At 41.3% G+C, this 19,760-nt stretch overlaps 1 protein-coding gene across 9 annotated transcripts in view; it reads left to right on the top strand.

The window, feature by feature from the left end:
* si:dkeyp-72e1.9 (syntaxin-binding protein 4) overlaps positions 1–19,760 on the top strand; it is a 120,948-nt gene that overhangs the window by 33,872 nt on the left and 67,316 nt on the right. For 8 of the 9 annotated variants that reach the window (XM_029729150.1, XM_029729148.1, XM_029729151.1 and 5 more), the window contains exons 2-3: positions 10,613–10,686; positions 18,841–18,936. In XM_029729150.1, the coding sequence (XP_029585010.1) occupies positions 10,613–10,686; positions 18,841–18,936 (170 nt within the window). Of the gene's footprint in view, positions 1–2,750; positions 2,943–10,612; positions 10,687–18,840; positions 18,937–19,760 lie in introns of those variants that run through there. The other variant, XM_029729153.1, reaches the window with a different exon arrangement.

The raw sequence follows: 19,760 nt of genomic DNA, 5'->3' as shown, positions 1-19,760 counted from the left end.
GTGATGTCATGTGTCTGTGGTGTGTCTGTGGTGTGTCTGTGATGTGATGTGTCTGTGATATCATGTGATGGCATGTGTCTGTGATGGGTCTGTGGTGTGTCTGTGATGTGTCTGTGATGTCATGTGTCTGTGATGTGTCTGTGGTGTGTCTGTGGTGTGTCTGTGATGTGTCGGTGATGTCATGTGTCTGTGATGTGTCTGTGGTGTGTCTGTGGTGTGTCTGTGATGTCATGTGTCTGTGATGTGTCTGTGATGTGTCTGTGGTGTGTCTGTGATGTGTATGTGATGTCATGTGTCTGTGATGTGTCTGTGGTGTGTCTGTGATGTGTCTGTGATGTGATGTGTCTGTGATGTCATGTGATGTCATGTGTCTGTGATGTGTCTGTGGTGTGTCTGTGGTGTGTCTGTGATGTCATGTGTCTGTGATGTGTCTGTGGTGTGTCTGTGATGTGTCTGTGGTGTGTCTGTGGTGTGTCTGTGATGTGTCTGTGATATCATGTGATGGCATGTGTCTGTGATGTGTCTGTGGTGTGTCTGTGATGTGTCTGTGATGGCATGTGTCTGTGATGTGTCTGTGGTGTGTCTGTGGTGTGTCTGTGGTGTGTCTGTGGTGTGTCTGTGGTGTGTCTGTGATGTGTCGGTGATGTCATGTGTCTGTGATGTGTCTGTGGTGTGTCTGTGATGTGTCTGTGATGTCATGTGTCTGTGATGTGTCTGTGATGTGTCTGTGATGTGTCTGTGATGTGATGTGTCTGTGATGTCATGTGTCTGTGATGTGTCTGTGATGTGATGTCATGTGTCTGTGATGTGGTGTGTCTGTGATGTGATGTGTCTGTGATGTCATGTGATGTCATGTGTCTGTGATGTGTCTGTGATGTGATGTCATGTGTCTGTGATGTGTCTGTGGTGTGTCTGTGATGTGATCTGATGTGATGTCATGTGTCTGTGATGTGTCTGTGAGGTTTAAGATAGCTGTTGTTCAGCTTCCCCTATTGTGTGTGTGAAGGGGATTTTAAGTAAACCCCCACTGTGCTGTGTAGCCAGCAAGGCACTCCAGGGTTTTAAGTAAACCCCCACTGTGCTGTGTAGCCAGCAAGGCACTCCAGGGTTTTAAGTAAACCCCCACTGTGCTGTGTAGCCAGCAAGGCACTCCAGGGTTTTAAGTAAACCCCCACTGTGCTGTGTAGCCAGCAAGGCACTCCAGGGTTTTAAGTAAACCCCCACTGTGCTGTGTAGCCAGCAAGGCACTCCAGGGTTTTAAGTAAACCCCCACTGTGCTGTGTAGCCAGCAAGGCACTCCAGGGTTTTAAGTAAACCCCCACTGTGCTGTGTAGCCAGCAAGGCACTCCAGGGTTTTAAGTAAACCCCCACTGTGCTGTGTAGCCAGCAAGGCACTCCAGGGTTTTAAGTAAACCCCCACTGTGCTGTGTAGCCAGCAAGGCACTCCCTACCAATGTCTTGTCTGTCCTGTATCACCAAAGATTTTACTGTCCTGTATCACCAAAGACTAACCTGTCCTGTATCACCAAAGACTTTACTGTCCTGTATCACCAGACTTTACTGTCCTGTATCACCAGACTTTACTGTCCTGTATCACCAGACTTTACTGTCCTGTATCACCAGACTTTACTGTCCTGTATCACCAGACTTTACTGTCCTGTATCACCAGACGTTACTGTCCTCTATCAGAGAGTTAGGCTAGATGACCGTTCAATAGTACCTCTCTCATTCTCTGATTCTCTCTGTCCCACGCTCTCTCTCCTTTTGTATTGTGTTGTGTTATGTTGTATTGTGGACTCAACATATATTGCATTGTATTGCATTGTGTTGAGTTGTGTTTTGTTGTGGACTCAACATAGAGCTGTGTACAAATTATAATCCTGTTATTACCTAATTAATAGTCCAGACTGACTGGATCACAGAGAGAGAGACAGGAAGTGCTCTCAGGGCAGGATTCTCAGAACAGGATAACACACAGAGACAGACAGACGGATGGACAGACAGACAGATGGACAGACACGTGTACACTGAACAGGTACACACACACACAAACACCGACGCACCCGGATCACATCACTACTCTAGTTTATAAGTAATATCAATGGATCTAATGTCTCAAGAGATTAAATGTTTGTGTCCAAATGGAGTGAGAAGGACTTTTGTTGGATAAAACGTCAGTCCCCCACCTGGCTTTATTGTTAGCCAAATGTTATGTTTTTCCAAACAGCAAACCGAAACTTAAGAGTTGTCTGGACCAGGGACATGTTGTGTTTATGCAACTCTATGCAACAAAAGGCTCACAATTGGACAGACAGCAGACGGTTAATGCAAAATAAGAGCCATATAAAGCAATTCGTGACAGGCTTAGTCCTTATCCAACCCTATCAGGCCTCAGAGTGTCTCTGGTCCAGGCTTATGTCGAGCAGCTACTGTAAAAGCAACCAAAGGTCCCTACAGAAGCTTTTCTCCTAACATCTAGGCTACAGCTGTTCATACATATGCAAACACATTCTTTAAACAAACTTTCAGACTGACCAACCGACGATAAAATATGTAATAATAATTTCTGAATAGCCTACTAGAAAAATTAACTTTCTTGTTTTTTGGTTTTGCTGGCTCCCGTTTCATTCCGTAAGAGAAGAGAGGGCCATTAAAGAGAGATGTTTTAATCTATTGAAGTCGGTGACGTTTTAGAACGTTGGAACGACTGCGCGCGGAATTAGAGGTCTGCAGACAGACGATCATGTGGCTCGAGCGAAAGGAAGACCCCTGCGCGCGGAGCGGCTGAGAGCGGGCTTTGGTGGACTCCGGAAGGGGGGGATGAAATAGAATTCAACGTTGCCTGGCGACCGACCGACCGACCGACCGACCGTCGACTGAACTATTGGAGTCAAAATGCCAACGTTTTCTGTCATGTACAAAGGAGCAGTTATCATTAGCAGGTAAATTCCCGTGAAGAGAGGAAGAGGGAGCGGAGCAGGTGGTTGTGAAAGAATGATGATGTGCTTTACAAAGCCGGGTTTTTTTTAATATAGGAATACTAGGCTATGATTGAAACAGTTGATGACCAGAATGTAATTTGTTTCTTTTGGTTTAGGCTGTCAATTTATTGAAAACTGATTTTAAAGCGCGCCTTTGAATCATGCGTTTCAAAGCTGCTGTCGGTTACTCGTGAGCATGTTGACATGTTCAAAGGATTGTAAATCTCCACGGCAGATGCCCGATAGATAACAAATTCTGTTTTGATAGTGAAATTCACTGTAGAATACATTCATTTTTTGTTGTGAACACAATATGTAATGTAGTCAAAAGGAATGTATTAGAAAAATATATATATTTTTTTCAGGTTTGATCAATTCCAATAATGTTTGGAGTTGTGTTGCGCGGCCAATTTGTTGTTGATATAGAACAAATGTAATACTAGTGTATTTTTCCCAGTGTGTAGTCTATCTTTAGTGTATTTTACCCAGTGTGTAGCCTGTCTTTAGTGTATTTTTCCCAGTGTGTAGTCTATCTTTAGTGTATTTTTCCCAGTGTGTAGTCTATCTTTAGTGTATTTTTCCCAGTGTGTAGTCTATCTTTAGTGTATTTTTCCCAGTGTGTAGTCTATCTTTAGTGTATTTTTCCCAGTGTGTAGTCTATCTTTAGTGTATTTTTCCCAGTGTGTAGTCTATTTAACCCAGTGTGTAGTCTATTTAACCCAGTGTGTAGTCTATCTTTAGTGTATTTTACCCAGTATTATTACACTACATTGTAGCCTGTTATGGATGTATTTGGGAAGTTAATGCCAAAACCCAGTATTATTGTATTATTTTGACCCTCTGTTAGACATTTGCTATGTAACAACGGTTAGTCCAATCTGACCTGAAACGGAACCAAAAAGGAAATCAGGATTTTAGTCTTAACTACCCCAAATCTCCAAATGAAAACGTTGAAAGGAGAATTAGTGGGGAATTTGGCAAGGCTGTTCAACGTGTTTACTTTGCAGTCCTGGTGCCAATATGAGCTGATTTCACAGAGAGAATAGACAAAATACAAAATATAGCCAGAATAGAGAGGGATTGGTGGCAATAATACAACAAATGGTTTCCTAAATGGTGCGTTTGGACTCTCTGTCCAATGATGGGCTACAGCTACAGTAGTTGATACTGGACTGAGTCTGAAGCCATGGCTTCTGGCTAAAGATATTGGCTAGCGATATTGTGTGGTTTTATTACTATGCGTCAAGGTTCCACAAGGAAATATGAAATCACTTTTCTTGTGACATACAGCAGATCCAAAACATGTGGGAAGAACCATTCAACCATAAGAATAACACTCCTGTTGTGGACATCAGAGAAGTAGAGGATCTGTCCATGTCTTCTGCTGTGTGATTAGTGTACCGTGTTCCCCTCGTCTCTCAAATGATTATCAGACATATTGCTTCCTGGCTGTGTTCCCCTCCTCTCTCAGATGATTATCAGACAGCTTTCTAGTCAATGGACAAAGACAAATCTGCTTTGTTTCTGTGTTGATTTGGGTTGTCGTTTGGTGGCTACAGATAGTGTTTGGTTTATCAGTTGGGTCACAACGGTGTAACAAGGGTTAACAATTTGGTTCATAGTAGACCAGGGCTCTCCAACCCTGTCCTGAAACCTACAGGAGGGTGGCTTTCCAGGAACAGGGTTGGAGTTAAAACCTACAGGAGGGTAGCTCTCTAGGAACAGGGTTGCAGTTAAAACCAACAGGAGGGTAGCTCTCTCCAGGAACAGGGTTGGAGTGTAAACCTACAGGAGGGTAGCTTTCCAGGAACAGGGTTGGAGTTAAAACCAACAGGAGGGTAGCTCTCTCCAGGAACAGGGTTGGAGTGTAAACCTACAGGAGGGTGGCTTTCCAGGAACAGGTTTGGAGTTAAAACCTACAGGAGGGTAGCTCTCTAGGAACAGGGTTGCAGTTAAAACCAACAGGATGGTAGCTCTCTCCAGGAACAGGGTTGCAGTGTAAACCTACAGGAGGGTGGCTTTCCAGGAACAGGTTTGGAGTTAAAACCTACAGGAAGGTAGCTCTCTAGGAACAGGGTTGGAGTTAAAACCTACAGGAGGGTATCTCTCTCCAGGAACAGGGTTGGAGTTAAAACTTACAGGAGGGTAGCTCTCCAGGAACAGCGTTGGAGTGTAAACCTACAGTAGGGTGGCTTTCTAGGAACAGGGTTGGAGTTAAAACTAACAAGAGGTTAGCTCTCCAGAAACAGGGTTGGAGAGAATCTGTAGTAGACCAACAATGTTTGGGAATCACAGGGATTCCCCTCCTCTGAATACCATAGAAGTAGAATGATGGAGCAGTGTCTAGTATATTTGTATCTATGCTGTATGCTTATTACCAGATGGCTCAGTGTCTTGTATCTTTGTATCTACAGTTGAAGTCAGAAGTTTACATACACCTTAGCCAAATACATTTAAACTCTGTTTTTCACAATTCCTGACATTTAATCCTAGTAAAAATTCCCTGGCTTAGGTCAGTTAGGATCACCACTTTATTTTAAGAATGTGAAATGTCAGAATAATATTAGAGAGAATGATTTATTTCAGCTTTTATTTCTTTCATCACACTTCCAGTGGGTCAGAAGTTTACATACACTCAATTAGTATTTGGTAGCATTGCCTTTAAATTGTTTAACTTGGGTCAAATGTTTCGGGTAGCCTTCCACAAGCTTCCCACAATAAGTTGGGTGAATTTTGGCCCATTCCTCCTGACAGAGCTGGTGTAACTGAGTCAGGTTTGTAGGCCTCCGTGCTCGCACACACTTTTTCAGTTCTGCCCACACATTTTCTATGGGATTGAGGTCAGGGCTTTGTGATGGCCACTCCAATACCTTGACTTTGTTGTCCTTAAGCCATAACTTTGGAATTATGCTTGGGGTCATTGTCCATTTGTAAGACTCCATTTGCAACCAAGCTTTAACTTCCTGACTGATGTCTTGAGATGTTGCTTCAATATATCCACCTAATTTTCCTGCCTCATGATGCCATCTATTTTGTGAAGTGCACCAGTCCCTCCTGCAGCAAAGTACCCCCACAACATGATGCTGCCACCTCCGTGCTTCACGGTTAGGTTGGTGTTCTTCGGCTTGCAAGCCTCCCCCTTTTTCCTCCAAACATAATGATGGTCATTATGACCAAACAGTTCTATTTTTGTTTCATCAGACCAGAGGACATTTCTCCAAAAAGTACGATCTTTGTCCCCATGTGCAGTTGCAAACCATAGTCTGACTTTTTTATGGTGGTTTATAGCAGTGGCTTCTTCCTTGCTGAGCGGCCTTTCAGGTTATGTCGATATAGGACTTGTTTTACTGTGGATATAGATACTTTTCTACCTGTTTCTTCCAGCATCTTCACAGGGTCCTTTGCTGTTGTTCTGGGATTGATTTGAACTTTTTACACCAAAGTACGTTCATCTCTAGGAGACAGAACGTGTCTCCTTCCTGAGCGGTATGACGGCTGCGTGGTCCCATGGTGTTTATACTTGCGTACTATTGTTTGTACAGATGAACGTGGTACCTTCAGGTGTTTGGAAATTGCTCCCAAGGATGAACCAGACTTGTGGAGGTCTACAATTTTCTTTCTGAGGTCTAGGCTGATTTCTTTTGATTTTCCCATGGTGTCAAGCAAAGAGGCACTGAGTTTGAAGGTACATCTCCAATTGACTCAAATTATGTCAATTAGCCTATCAGAATCTTCTAAAACCATGACATAATTTTCTGGAATTTTCCAAGCTGTTTAAAGGCATAGTCAACTTAGTGTATGTAAACTTCTGACCCACTGGAATTGAGATACAATGAACTATAAGTGAAATAATCTGTCTGTAAACAATTGTTGGAAAAATGACTTGTGTCATGCACAAAGTAGATGTCCTAACCGACTTGCCAAAGCTATAGTTTGTGAACAAGAAATTTGTGGAGTGGTTGAAAAACGAGTTTTAATGACTCCAACCTAAGTGTATGTAAACTTCCGACTTCAACTGTATGTTGTATGCTTAATGCCACATGGCTCAGTGTCTAGTATCATTGTATCTATGCTGTATTCTTACTGCCACATGGTTCAGTGTCTAGTATCTTTGTATCTATGCTGTATTCTTAGTGCCACATGGTTCAGTGTTTGTGTCACTCCGCTCCACTCAAATATGTTAATCAGAAATGTCTAGTCAGTGGACGAAGATGGCTGCTTTGTTTCTCTATTGACTTGGGTTGTCATTTGGTGGAGGTGGTGGTGGGTTGATGTTCTGTTAAACTTTTAAACCCACAGCTCTAAGACTCTAAGAATCAATGCTTTGGTTCTAGAAGAGCAGAGCAGACTGAATGTTCCAGCCTCCAGGTGCTGAAGTGGTGCTCTTTATCTTCATAAAGGTCCTCTATTAGGCCTGAATAGATAATACAAACTGCAGTAGGCCTATAGTAGAGAATTGTGATGAGGTTTATCTTCATCAGGTAAAGGTCCTCTATTAGACCTGCATACTACCAGAAGTACTCTACCATTCATCAACACAAAACTACTGTTTTGTCTTCTTCTCAATGCTCTCCTAAAGAACACATACCTCCTTATGACTTCCTTCTTTCCAAACATTCACTTTCTATCCCTAAAGCCAACGTTTGGTCTACCCACGTTCACCAACGACTTCAATACTCAACCCTCTAATAACAGTGGCTTGCTTGGTTCATTTGTACAACCTCTCATTGTCTTAGTGACAGGAGTCTTTTGTCCTCTGTGACGTGTCCATGGAGCCGCTCACGCTGAAATATTGATGTTCCCCACTGCCCCGGGGGGCTGAATCAGAAGGCTAGATCCCATACCCCGAGAGATTGTGCAGACAGTGCAGATTGTCATTGCTTACCAGTACCTCCATGGTTCACACAGCAGCTCTATACCAGCTCTACCGAAACATACAATAACACCATATAAGACCTCAAGAACACTACAAGAACACCACAATGAGAAACATTTTACTGTGTTAGGGCCTATCATTCATAGTTTGTGTATGAATATACTCAATGGAAATAGGTTAAATACTTTGTCAATTTTTTCATTGATAGTTTTGGAATAATATACTGTATATACAGTTAGGTCAATCATTATTGGCACCCTTGATAAAGATATACAGTAATGACTGTATAAAGTAAATAATTCAAATACTGAGGTATATTGTATGCTCAAATATTGTTATAAATAAAGTAGTCAAACGTTTAGTATTTGGTCCCATATTCCTAGCATGCAATGATTGCATCAAGCTTGTGACTCTACAAACTTGTTGGATGCATTTGCAGTTCATTTTGGTTGTATTTCAGATAATTTCTTCCCAATAGAAATGAATGGTAAATAAGGTATTGTGTCATTTTGGAGTCACTTTATTGGTAAAAAGAATATAATGTTTCTAACCACTTCTAAATGAATGTGAATGCCAATAGAGAAACACAGGTGAATTTAGACACAAATTCACCTGTGTTTCTCTATTGGCCTTTCGTTCTCTACTCTGTAACTTTCTCAATGATCATTATTCACGATTTATTCATGTCACGTCCTGGCCAGTATAAGGGTTAATTAGTATTGTAGTTTGGTCAGGACGTGACAGAGGGTATTTGTTTTATGTGGTTCAGGGTGGTGTGTTTGTTTAAAGGGTGTTTGATGTAGTATTTCCGGGGTTGTGGTTTATAGTCTATGTTTATGTATTTCTATGTGTAGTCTGGTGAGTGTGTTTCTATGTTGTGTTGATTGGGGTTGGGACTCTCAGTTGAAGGCAGGTGTTGTCTATCTGCCTTTGATTGAGAGTCCCATATATTAGGGTGTGTTTGTGGTTGTTATTCGTGGGTGATTGTTCTGTGTTGAGCCTATGCTTTGCAGACTGTCAGTTTATCGTTCGTTTTCTTGTTTTTTGTATTCGTGTTGATTTAATTAAATGTTCAAGATGAACTATATCGACTCTGCTGCGTATTGGTCATCCTTTTCCGACGACGGTTTCGTTATATCGTCAGAAGACGAAGATACATGTGACAATTCCGAAAAATCCGTAAATCATGGTAGCATCCACATTCAGACAGACAGTACCTGGTTTTCCTTTAGGATTTTGCCTGTGCTTATCTCTATTCCGTTTATTTCTAAACCTAAAAAAACCTCTAATCCTTACAGAGGATAAGTATACCCATGAATCAAATCAAATTATATTTGTCACATACAACAGGTGTTGTAGACCTTACCATGAAATGCTTACTTAACCAACAATGTAGTTCAAGAAATAGAGGTAAGAAAATATTTACTAAAGAAACTAAAGTAAAGAATATGATGCAGGCACCACCATCATGAAAAGTGCTACTCATTGATGTGTTGTGTTGGTTTTGCCCCAAAAATAACGCTTTGTATTCAGGAAAAAAAGTTAACTTATTTGCCATACTTTTTTGCAGTACTTTTTTTGTGCCTTATTGCAGACATGATACATGTTTGTAATATTTGTATTAGTATTGTGGAGTAACTACAATGTTGTTGATCCAGCCTCAGTTTTCATCTATCACAGCCATTAAACTCTGTAACTGTTTTAAAGTCACCATTGACCTCATGGTGAAATCCCTGAGCGGTTTCCTTTCTCTCCGGCAACTGAGTTAGGAAGGATGCCTGTATCTTTGTAGGGACTGGGTGTATTGATACACCATCCAAAGTGTAATTAATAACTTCACCGTGCTCAAAGGGATATTCAATGTCTGCTTTTTTAAATTTTTACCCATCTACTAATAACGTAAGTGCCCTTTGCGAGGCTTTGGAAAACCTCCCTGATGTTTGTGGTTGAATCTATGTTTGACATTCACTGCTCAACTGAGGGACCTTATAGATAATTGTATGTGTGGGGTACAGAGATTTACCAGTCATTCAAATGTAATTATTGTACACTGACTGAGTCCATGCAAATTATTATGTGAGTTGTTAAGCAAATGTTTACTCCTGAGCTTATTTAGGCTTGGTATAACGAAGTGTTTATTGGGTTATTGACTCAAGACATTTAATCTTTATATTTTTAATGAATTTATAAACATTTCTAAAAACATAATTCCACTTTGACATTATGGGGTTTTGTGTGTAGATCAGTGACACAAAATCTCAATTTAATCCATGTTCTGATTGGCCAGTGAGGGGCCAAGCATCGACACACCTACAACTTATTTACTCATCAAAGCTCAGCCCTTTAGCGCCAGGTCCCGGTCTTGCACTCATCATTCCCGCTATGAAAATAGCAAAAATATCTCTGACATCCCCCCGGACCTATAGCGCTACAGCCAGTGCTAATATTTAAAATAAAAATCAAATAGAGCCCTATGGTGAAACCTGCACCAGCCTAATGATGCTCTAGTGGCCTGGGGGTGTTCTGGAATCTGAGAAACCAGGAAATGTGTGTACTGTGTAATGGACATTTATATTGGTTACTGCTCTGGGTTATGGTCAGTTAGTTTGTTTCTTTGTTATCAAACCTTGGATAATCAATGTAAAGCTGATGTTGGTGATTCACTTTGTTTCATTTTCTCTTCCCCCTTCTCCGTTCTCTTTTTCCTCCTCTCCTCTCCTCTCCCTTCTCTCTCCTCTCCTCTCCTCTCCTCTAGGACACTAATGGGTCCGTATGGGGTAGATCGTGCCGTTCATGAAATAGAATTTACTGACTGTGAGAATGGACTGGGTAAGTCTGTAACACATTATATTATAGAACACACCCACAACACACTCACAACACACTCACAACATACTCACAACCTAACAAATTATATCCCACAACACACTCCGCTAGCTACAGCACTGACCAGTGGTGTAGTGGTGCTTGGAGAATTGGGTATACTCACATTTTGACGAAAATTTCCCAAACAGCCCATTCTATTTACTGACTGTGAGAATGGACAGGAAAAGTCTAGAACACATTCTATTTACTGACTGTGAGAATGGACTGGAAAAGTCTAGAACACATTCTATTTACTGACTGTAAGAATGGACAGGAAAAGTCTAGAACACATTCTATTTACTGACTGTGAGAATGGACTGGAAAAGTCTAGAACACATTCTATTTACTGACTGTGAGAAGGGACTGGAAAAGTCTAGAACACATTCTATTTACTGACTGTGAGAAGGGACTGGAAAAGTCTAGAACACATTCTATTTACTGACTGTGAGAAGGGACCGGAAAAGTCTAGAACACATTCTATTTACTGACTGTGAGAATGGACTGGAAAAGTCTAGAACACCTATTTACTGACTGTGAGAATGGACTGGAAAAGTCTAGAACACATTCTATTTACTGACTGTGAGAAGGGACTGGAAAAGTCTAGAAAACATTCTATTTACTGACTGTGAGAAGGGACTGGAAAAGTGCCTTCCCCATTCTGTTCTACAACACACTAGTTAAGTACAGTCTAGAGCTGACATCATCATGGAACAGTAGAACCACAGAATTAGAATGAACAATGTTGCTTTAACAGGACATGTATGTTCTAATCATTCTAATTATATTAGTGCAGCATATACATGCAGACTGAACACATGTTCCTTCCATGTTCTGTTAGTCTGCTGGATAGTGATGAACACATGTTCCTTCCATGTTCTGTTAGTCTGCTGGATAGTGATGAACATGTTCCTTCCATGTTCTGTTAGTCTGCTGGATAGTGATGAACATGTTCCTTCCATGTTCTATTAGTCTGCTGGATAGTGATGAACATGTTCCTTCCATGTTCTGTTAGTCTGCTGGATAGTGATGAACATGTTCCTTCCATGTTCTGTTAGTCTGCTGGATAGTGATGAACATGTTCCTTCCATGTTCTGTTAGTCTGCTGGATAGTGATGAACATGTTCCTTCCATGTTCTGTTAGTCTGCTGGATAGTGATGAACATGTTCCTTCCATGTTCTGTTAGTCTGCTGGATAGTGATGAACATGTTCCTTCCATGTTCTGTTAGTCTGCTGGATAGTGATGAACATGTTCCTTCCATGTTCTGTTAGTCTGCTGGATAGTGATGAACACATGTTCCTTCCATGCTCTATGAGTACTGGATCTATACTGTAGGTTAACCTGTCACAGATCTATGAGTACTGGATCTATACTGTAGGTTAACCTGTCACAGATCTATGAGTACTGGATCTATACTGTAGGTTAACCTGTCACAGATCTATGAGTACTGGATCTATACTGTAGGTTAACCTGTCACAGATCTATGTGTACTGGATCTATACTGTAGGTTAACCTGTCACAGGTCTATGTGTACTGGATCTATACTGTAGGTTAACCTGTCACAGATCTATGAGTACTGGATCTATACTGTAGGTTAACCTGTCACAGATCTATGAGTACTGGATCTATACTGTAGGTTAACCTGTCACAGATCTATGAGTACTGGATCTATACTGTAGGTTAACCTGTCACAGATCTATGTGTACTGGATCTATACTGTAGGTTAACCTGTCACAGATCTATGAGTACTGGATCTATACTGTAGGTTAACCTGTCTATGTAGATCAAGTGGCAGGAAAACTAGGCTAAGAGCAGAGGACAGTGCAGGGTTTTGTACATGTCCATAGACAGACTGAAACAGACAGACTGTAGATAACAGTTAACAGTGTTTTGGCGCTAGTGTGTGTGTGTGTGTGTGTGTGTGTGTGTGTGTGTGTGTGTGTGTGTGTGTGTGTGTGTGTGTGTGTGTGTGTGTGTGTGTGTGTGTGTGTGTGTGTGTGTGTGTGGTGTGTGTGTGCGCGTGCACGTGTATATGTGTAGTAGAGAAGTGAGACATGTGGTGTGGCTTTAACCGCTGAGCTCTGTCCTGCCAGGATAATGACAAGAAGAACAGTTGTTTACTACAGTCGTCCTCAGTTCACTCCCCGGACAGCACAAGGCTACAGACACATCACACACACATTACACATGTAACACACACATTCACGTAGGCACACACATTCACTTATACACACACACACACATATTCACGTATGCATACACACACATTCACGTATGCACACACACGTTCACGTATGCACACACACACACATTCACATATGCACATTCACATATGTGTACACACACACACACGCGCACACACACACACACACACATTCACATATGCACGCACACACACACACACACACACACACACACACACACACACACACACACACAGTGTTCTAAAAGTCCTCCCACTAAGATATCATGGTCATGGTGAATAGGCATGGTAAATAAGATCGTTGTCCCTACACAGCAAAGCATAACACCCTGGTTGATGTATTGACACATGTTGTAAATCATATCCCGACTGTCCTGGACTTGGTATGCAGACACACAGTTGTACAAAATGGAGTCGGCACCACCAAGCCTTAGAAGTCCTGCCTTCTGTGTCCATTCGTCTGTAGTGGACACTCTTAACCAGAATGACCCACAAGTAAAGTACATTTAGAGTTCACCTCCTCTTCCTCTCTGTAGAGTTCACCTCCTCTTCCTCTCTGTAGAGTTCACCTCCTCTTCCTCTCTGTAGAGTTCACCTCCTCTTCCTCTCTGTAGAGTTCACTTCGTCTTGATGTGTCTGAGTCCTGTGGTCTCTACAAGCTGTTTCATCTCTAATATTATGGGATGTCTCATCCTGGGAAGAGGAAGTAAATGTCACTGACACCCTGACAGAACTACACCCTGACAGAACTACACCCTGACAGAACTACATAATGACAGAACTACACCCTGACAGAACTACATAATGAGAGAGAAAACACCCTGACAGAACTACACCCTGACAGAACTACACCCTGACAGAACTACACCCTGACAGAACTACACCCTGACAGAACTACATAATGACAGAACTACATAATGACAGAATTACACCCTGAAAGAACTACATAATGACAGAATTACACCCTGACAGAACTACACCCTGACAGAACTACACCCTGACAGAACTACACCCTGACAGAACTACACCCTGACAGAACTACACCCTGACAGAACTACACCCTGACAGAACTACACCCTGACAGAACTACATAATGACAGAACTACACCCTGACAGAACTACACCCTGACAGAACTACATAATGAGAGAACTACACCCTGACAGAACTACACCCTGACAGAACTACACCCTGACAGAACTACATGAGAGAGAAAACACCCTGACAGAGAGAGGGAGGACTTAGCATGTCAAAGAAGTAGTGAGAGAGGAGAGAGAGAGAGGACAAGGAGAGGAGGAAGAGCAACTCCAAAACCTGATCCTAGATAATTAACATGCTCCTCTTGCTCCAAACTCAATTAGTGCAAACATATTGTCTGCCTGGAAAGAGCAGACTAGCCCTGAGCTACACAGGTACTGCTCTAATGGATTGATGGTGTGTGTGTGAGAGTGGTGTGTGTGTGTTTGTTTGTGAGTGTGTGCGGGTGTGTGTGGTGTGCGAGAGAGTACGAGAAAGTATATTCCATTTTGTTATGACTCAGCGATACCTTTCTGTCCATTCTACAGGTAACTCCCCAAATAAAGGAAACACTTGAATAAATGAGGGCTACATAGTATATTGAAAGCATGGGGTGCTTCCACACAGGAAGTTCCAGACACTTGTAGAGTCTATGCCAAGGCTCATTGAAGCTGTTCTGGCTGCTCGTGGTGGCCAAACACTTTATGTTGTTTCCTTTATTTTAGCAGTTATCTGTAGCAGCACGCTACATGGAGATTGGAACAGCTAGATAGGGGAAACGGCTCAAGTCGCGCAAAATGGAATATAACATTGAGGATAAAGTTTGGAATGACACAATGTCATGTGTACAACATTTAAAGACCTGCATCATTATACTGAGATCTTTGCCGTTTCTAAAAGGATGTATTTCGGTGTTTTTGGAGCCTTTCTTCATGTTTTCTCAGGGGCCCCCATACTACACAACGAGGATGAGGAAGATATTTGCTGTTTTTGAAAAATGTGTAATCATACAAAAGGTGTCTGGACCCTTTAAAGAACATTCTATTGACATCGAAAATAGAGATTTGGTTGTAAAAAACAACAACTTCTCCTTTAATCCATGTATTATAGCCTAACCCCGACACTGGCTGGTCTGACATGCCACCCTATTCACAATATAGTGCATGACTGTTTTGACCAGAACCCATAGCTACAACAGGGCTACAGTACATATAGGCCTGGGTGAATGAGCGGACAGGAAGTGGGTTTTGATCTGGCTAGGCAGCTGGTGTGTACGTCCTTGGTGACAGGTCAAGACCCCTGCAGTTTGTTTTGTCTCTGAGGCATCATGCTAAGATGCCTGATGAAACCACCCACTTCTGACCCCCCCCATCCCCCCCCACTACCGCCCCCCCTCCAGCCACGATCCTCATCCAACCTCCTCCACTATATACTACACCCTCATCCGGCCTGATCCAATTAACTAATTGTCCATTAAGCTGTGGAATGTTTAACAACAGTGGAAGTGGATGAGGCAGATTGATTGTTTGATATATTAGAAACATGGCATTAATTCCAATACAGATATATTACAAACATGGCATTCATTCCAATACAGATATACTTAAGTATCAAAAGTAAAAGTATTTTCAAATTCAAACTCTTTTCAAATTCCTTATATAAAGCTAACCAGGAAGCAACATTTTCTTGTTTTTTAAATGTACGGATAGCCAGGGGCATGCTCCAACACTCAGACATAATTTACAAACAAAGCTTGTGTTTAGCCAGGTATTAACCATCTGAAGACTCATAGCCAGGTATTAACCATCTATAGACCCATAGCCAGGTATTAACCATCTATAGACCCATAGCCAGGTATTAACCATCTATAGACCCATAGCCAGGTATTAACCATCTATAGACCCATAGCCAGGTATTAACCATCTATAGACCCATAGCCAGGTATTAACCATCTATAGACCCATAGCCAGGTATTAACCATCTATAGACCCATAGCCATGTATTAACCATCTATAGATTCATAGCCAGGTATTAACCATCTATAGACCCATAGCCAGGTATTAACTATCTGAAGACTCATAGCCAGGTATTAACCATCTATAGACCCATAGCCAGGTATTAACCATCTATAGACCTATAGCCAGGTATTAACCATCTATAGACCCATAGCCAGGTATTAACCATCTATAGACCCATAGCCAGGTATTAACCATCTATAGACCCATAGCCAGGTATTAACCATCTATAGACCCATAGCCAGGTATTAACCATCTATAGACCCATAGCCAGGTATTAACCATCTATAGACCCATAGCCAGGTATTAACCATCTATAGACCCATAGCCAGGTATTAACCATCTATAGACCCATAGCCAGGTATTAACCATCTATAGACCCATAGCCAGGTATTAACCATCTATAGACCCATAGCCATGTATTAACCATCTATAGACTCATAGCCAGGTATTAACCATCTATAGACCCATAGCCAGGTATTAACTATCTGAAGACTCATAGCCAGGTATTAACCATCTATAGACCCATAGCCAGGTATTAACCATCTATAGACCCATAGCCAGGTATTAACCATCTATAGACCCATAGCCAGGTATTAACCATCTATAGAACCATAGCTAGGTATTAACCATCTATAGACCCATAGCCAGGTATTAACCATCTATAGACCCATAGCCAGGTATTAACCATCTATAGACCCATAGCCAGGTATAAACCATCTATAGACCCATAGCCAGGTATTAACCATCTATAGACCCATAGCCAGGTATTAACCATCTATAGACCCATAGCCAGGTATTAACCATCTATAGACCCATAGCCAGGTATTAACCACCTATAGACCCATAGCCAGGTATTAACCATCTATAGACCCATAGCCAGGTATTAACCACCTATAGACCCATAGCCAGGTATTAACCAGTGAGCACATAAGCTGGTTGTGGCTTGTACATATCCTGTTTAGTGATCAGGGGGGAATGGTAACACGAGGTGTGTCCTATTCCCTATATAGTGCACTACTTTTGACAAGGGCCTGTAGCACCACATAGGAAATAGGATGCCATTTGGGACACAGGCATACACATACAGCAGCCGCTTGACACACACACACACACACACACACACACACACACACACACACACACACACACACACACACACACACTTTTAACCTGAGGCAACCATCAAGTTACCTTTTGTTGTAATTACCATGTAGTAAAGGTCATCGGTGGTTGTTGGCCTGTTACCTGGGCAAAACTTTCCTTATAGTTCACTTCAGTCCCCCAAAAAACTGTTGAGAGTCCAGGAGTGTCTCTGTAGAATATACATACACTCTATGCTGTTAGTACATTGCTTATGTAACCATTATTTAAACTGCAGTGGTATTAGTATGCTAATTTACATTACAAAGGCTTTGTGAAGGGTTACCTTAGTTTCTGTATTTCCTCTAGGCTGTTAGAGACGAGTGCTTTAGTTGTGTAGGTTTAACTCATGCTATATTATTGATGTAAAGAGAGTTGATGTAAAGAGAGTGTACAGAATTCCCACCACTATTGTGACAGCATACAGATATCTCTGCTGTTCTGCACAATGACTGAAGAACAAGGTCAACTCTCCAAACTTCATGAACTTCGGTGGATGGGATTTGTCATTCAATTGGAGCTCTCTACTGTTCTTCCTGAGACAGCTTTCAGCTCAGAGTCATTACTAATCCAGGGAAAGATAGACAGTAGTTAAAAATACATAGGCTACTATTAAACAGCCCTATGTTCTATGAGTCATTAGTAACCCAGTGACAGATAGACAGACAGTAGTTAAACATGTATAGGCTACTATTAAACAGCCCTCTGTTCTATGAGTCATTAGTAACCCAGTGACAGATAGACAGTAGTTAAACATGTATAGGCTACTATTAAACAGCCCTCTGTTCTATGAGTCATTAGTAACCCAGTGACAGATAGACAGTAGTTAAACATGTATAGGCTACTATTAAACAGCCCTCTGTTCTATGAGTCATTAGTAACCCAGTGACAGATAGACAGACAGTAGTTAAACATGTATAGGCTACTATTAACAGCCCTCTGTTCTATGAGTCATTAGTAACCCAGTGACAGATAGACAGTAGTTAAACATGTATAGGCTACTATTAAACAGCCCTCTGTTCTATGAGTCATTAGTAACCCAGTGACAGATAGACAGACAGTAGTTAAACATGTATAGGCTACTATTAACAGCCCTCTGTTCTATGAGTCATTAGTAACCCAGTGACAGATAGACAGTAGTTAAACATGTATAGGCTACTATTAAACAGCCCTCTGTTCTATGAGTCATTAGTAACCCAGTGACAGATAGACAGTAGTTAAACATGTATAGGCTACTATTAAACAGCCCTCTGTTCTATGAGTCATTAGTAACCCAGTGACAGATAGACAGTAGTTAAACATGTATAGGCTACTATTAAACAGCCCTCTGTTCTATGAGTCATTAGTAACCCAGTGACAGATAGACAGACAGTAGTTAAACATGTATAGGCTACTATTAAACAGCCCTCTGTTCTATGAGTCATTAGTAACCCAGTGACAGATAGACAGTAGTTAAACATGTATAGGCTACTATTAAACAGCCCTCTGTTCTATGAGTCATTAGTAACCCAGTGACAGATAGACAGTAGTTAAACATGTATAGGCTACTATTAAACAGCCCTCTGTTCTATGAGTCATTAGTAACCCAGTGACAGATAGACAGTAGTTAAACATGTATAGGCTACTATTAAACAGCCCTCTGTTCTATGAGTCATTAGTAACCCAGTGACAGATAGACAGTAGTTAAACATGTATAGGCTACTATTAAACAGCCCTCTGTTCTATGGTGTTCTTCCCCCCCAGGGATCAAAGTCATTGGAGGAGTGAAGGAGTTAACAGGAGAGGAGTTTGGAGTCTACGTCAAAAGGATTTTACCTGGTGGCCTTGCTTCAAGTGATGGTAAGTGTCTTTCTATGCAGAAAGAGAACGGGTGGGGATGGCAGCAGTAACACAGGTTTTATTTTTTTAAATTGAACCTTTAGGCAAGTTATTTAACCTTTATTTAACTAGGCAAGTCAGTTAAGAACAAATTCTTATTTACAATGACGGCCTACCAGGGAACAGTGGGTTAACTGCCTTGTTCAGGGGCAGAACGACAGATTTTTACCTTGTCAGCTCAGGGATTCGATCTAGCAACCTTTCGATTACTGGCCCAATGCTCTAACCACGAGGCTACCTGCCGCTTAAAGGGATAGTTAACCCAAATGACAAAATTACAAATTGGTTTCAATAGCCTGTAAGCAGTCTATGGACACAGTATGACAGCAAACCATGCTTTGGTTTTGGTTACTTGGCCACTGTTTCAAATTCTAACCTTTTGGCATTTATGGCACAAATCCAATACAAGTCAATGTTACCTATATTAGCATTTTCGCGCTTCATGTCCATATCATTTATAAGTAACTTCACAATACACTTTTAGATACTTTAAGATAATTTGTACATGAAGCGTGAAAATGCTAAAGGTACCACTGACTTGTATTGGATTTGTGCCACAAATCCCTCCATTATAAATCACTGTTTATAATTCAGACAGTAGAAGTATCCCTCCATTATAAATCACTGTTTATCATTCAGACAGTAGAAGTATCCCTCCATTATAAATCACTGTTTATAATTCAGACAGTAGAAGTATCCCTCCATTATAAATCACTGTTTATCATTAAGACAGTGGAAGTATCCCTCCATTATAAATCACTGTTTATCATTAAGACAATAGAAGT

The sequence above is a fragment of the Salmo trutta genome, chromosome 32 (genome assembly GCF_901001165.1).
Source record: "Salmo trutta chromosome 32, fSalTru1.1, whole genome shotgun sequence".
Lineage (NCBI taxonomy): Eukaryota > Metazoa > Chordata > Actinopteri > Salmoniformes > Salmonidae > Salmo > Salmo trutta.
The sequence above is the reverse complement of the archived record's forward strand: the minus strand, read 5'-3'. Positions and strand labels throughout refer to the sequence as shown.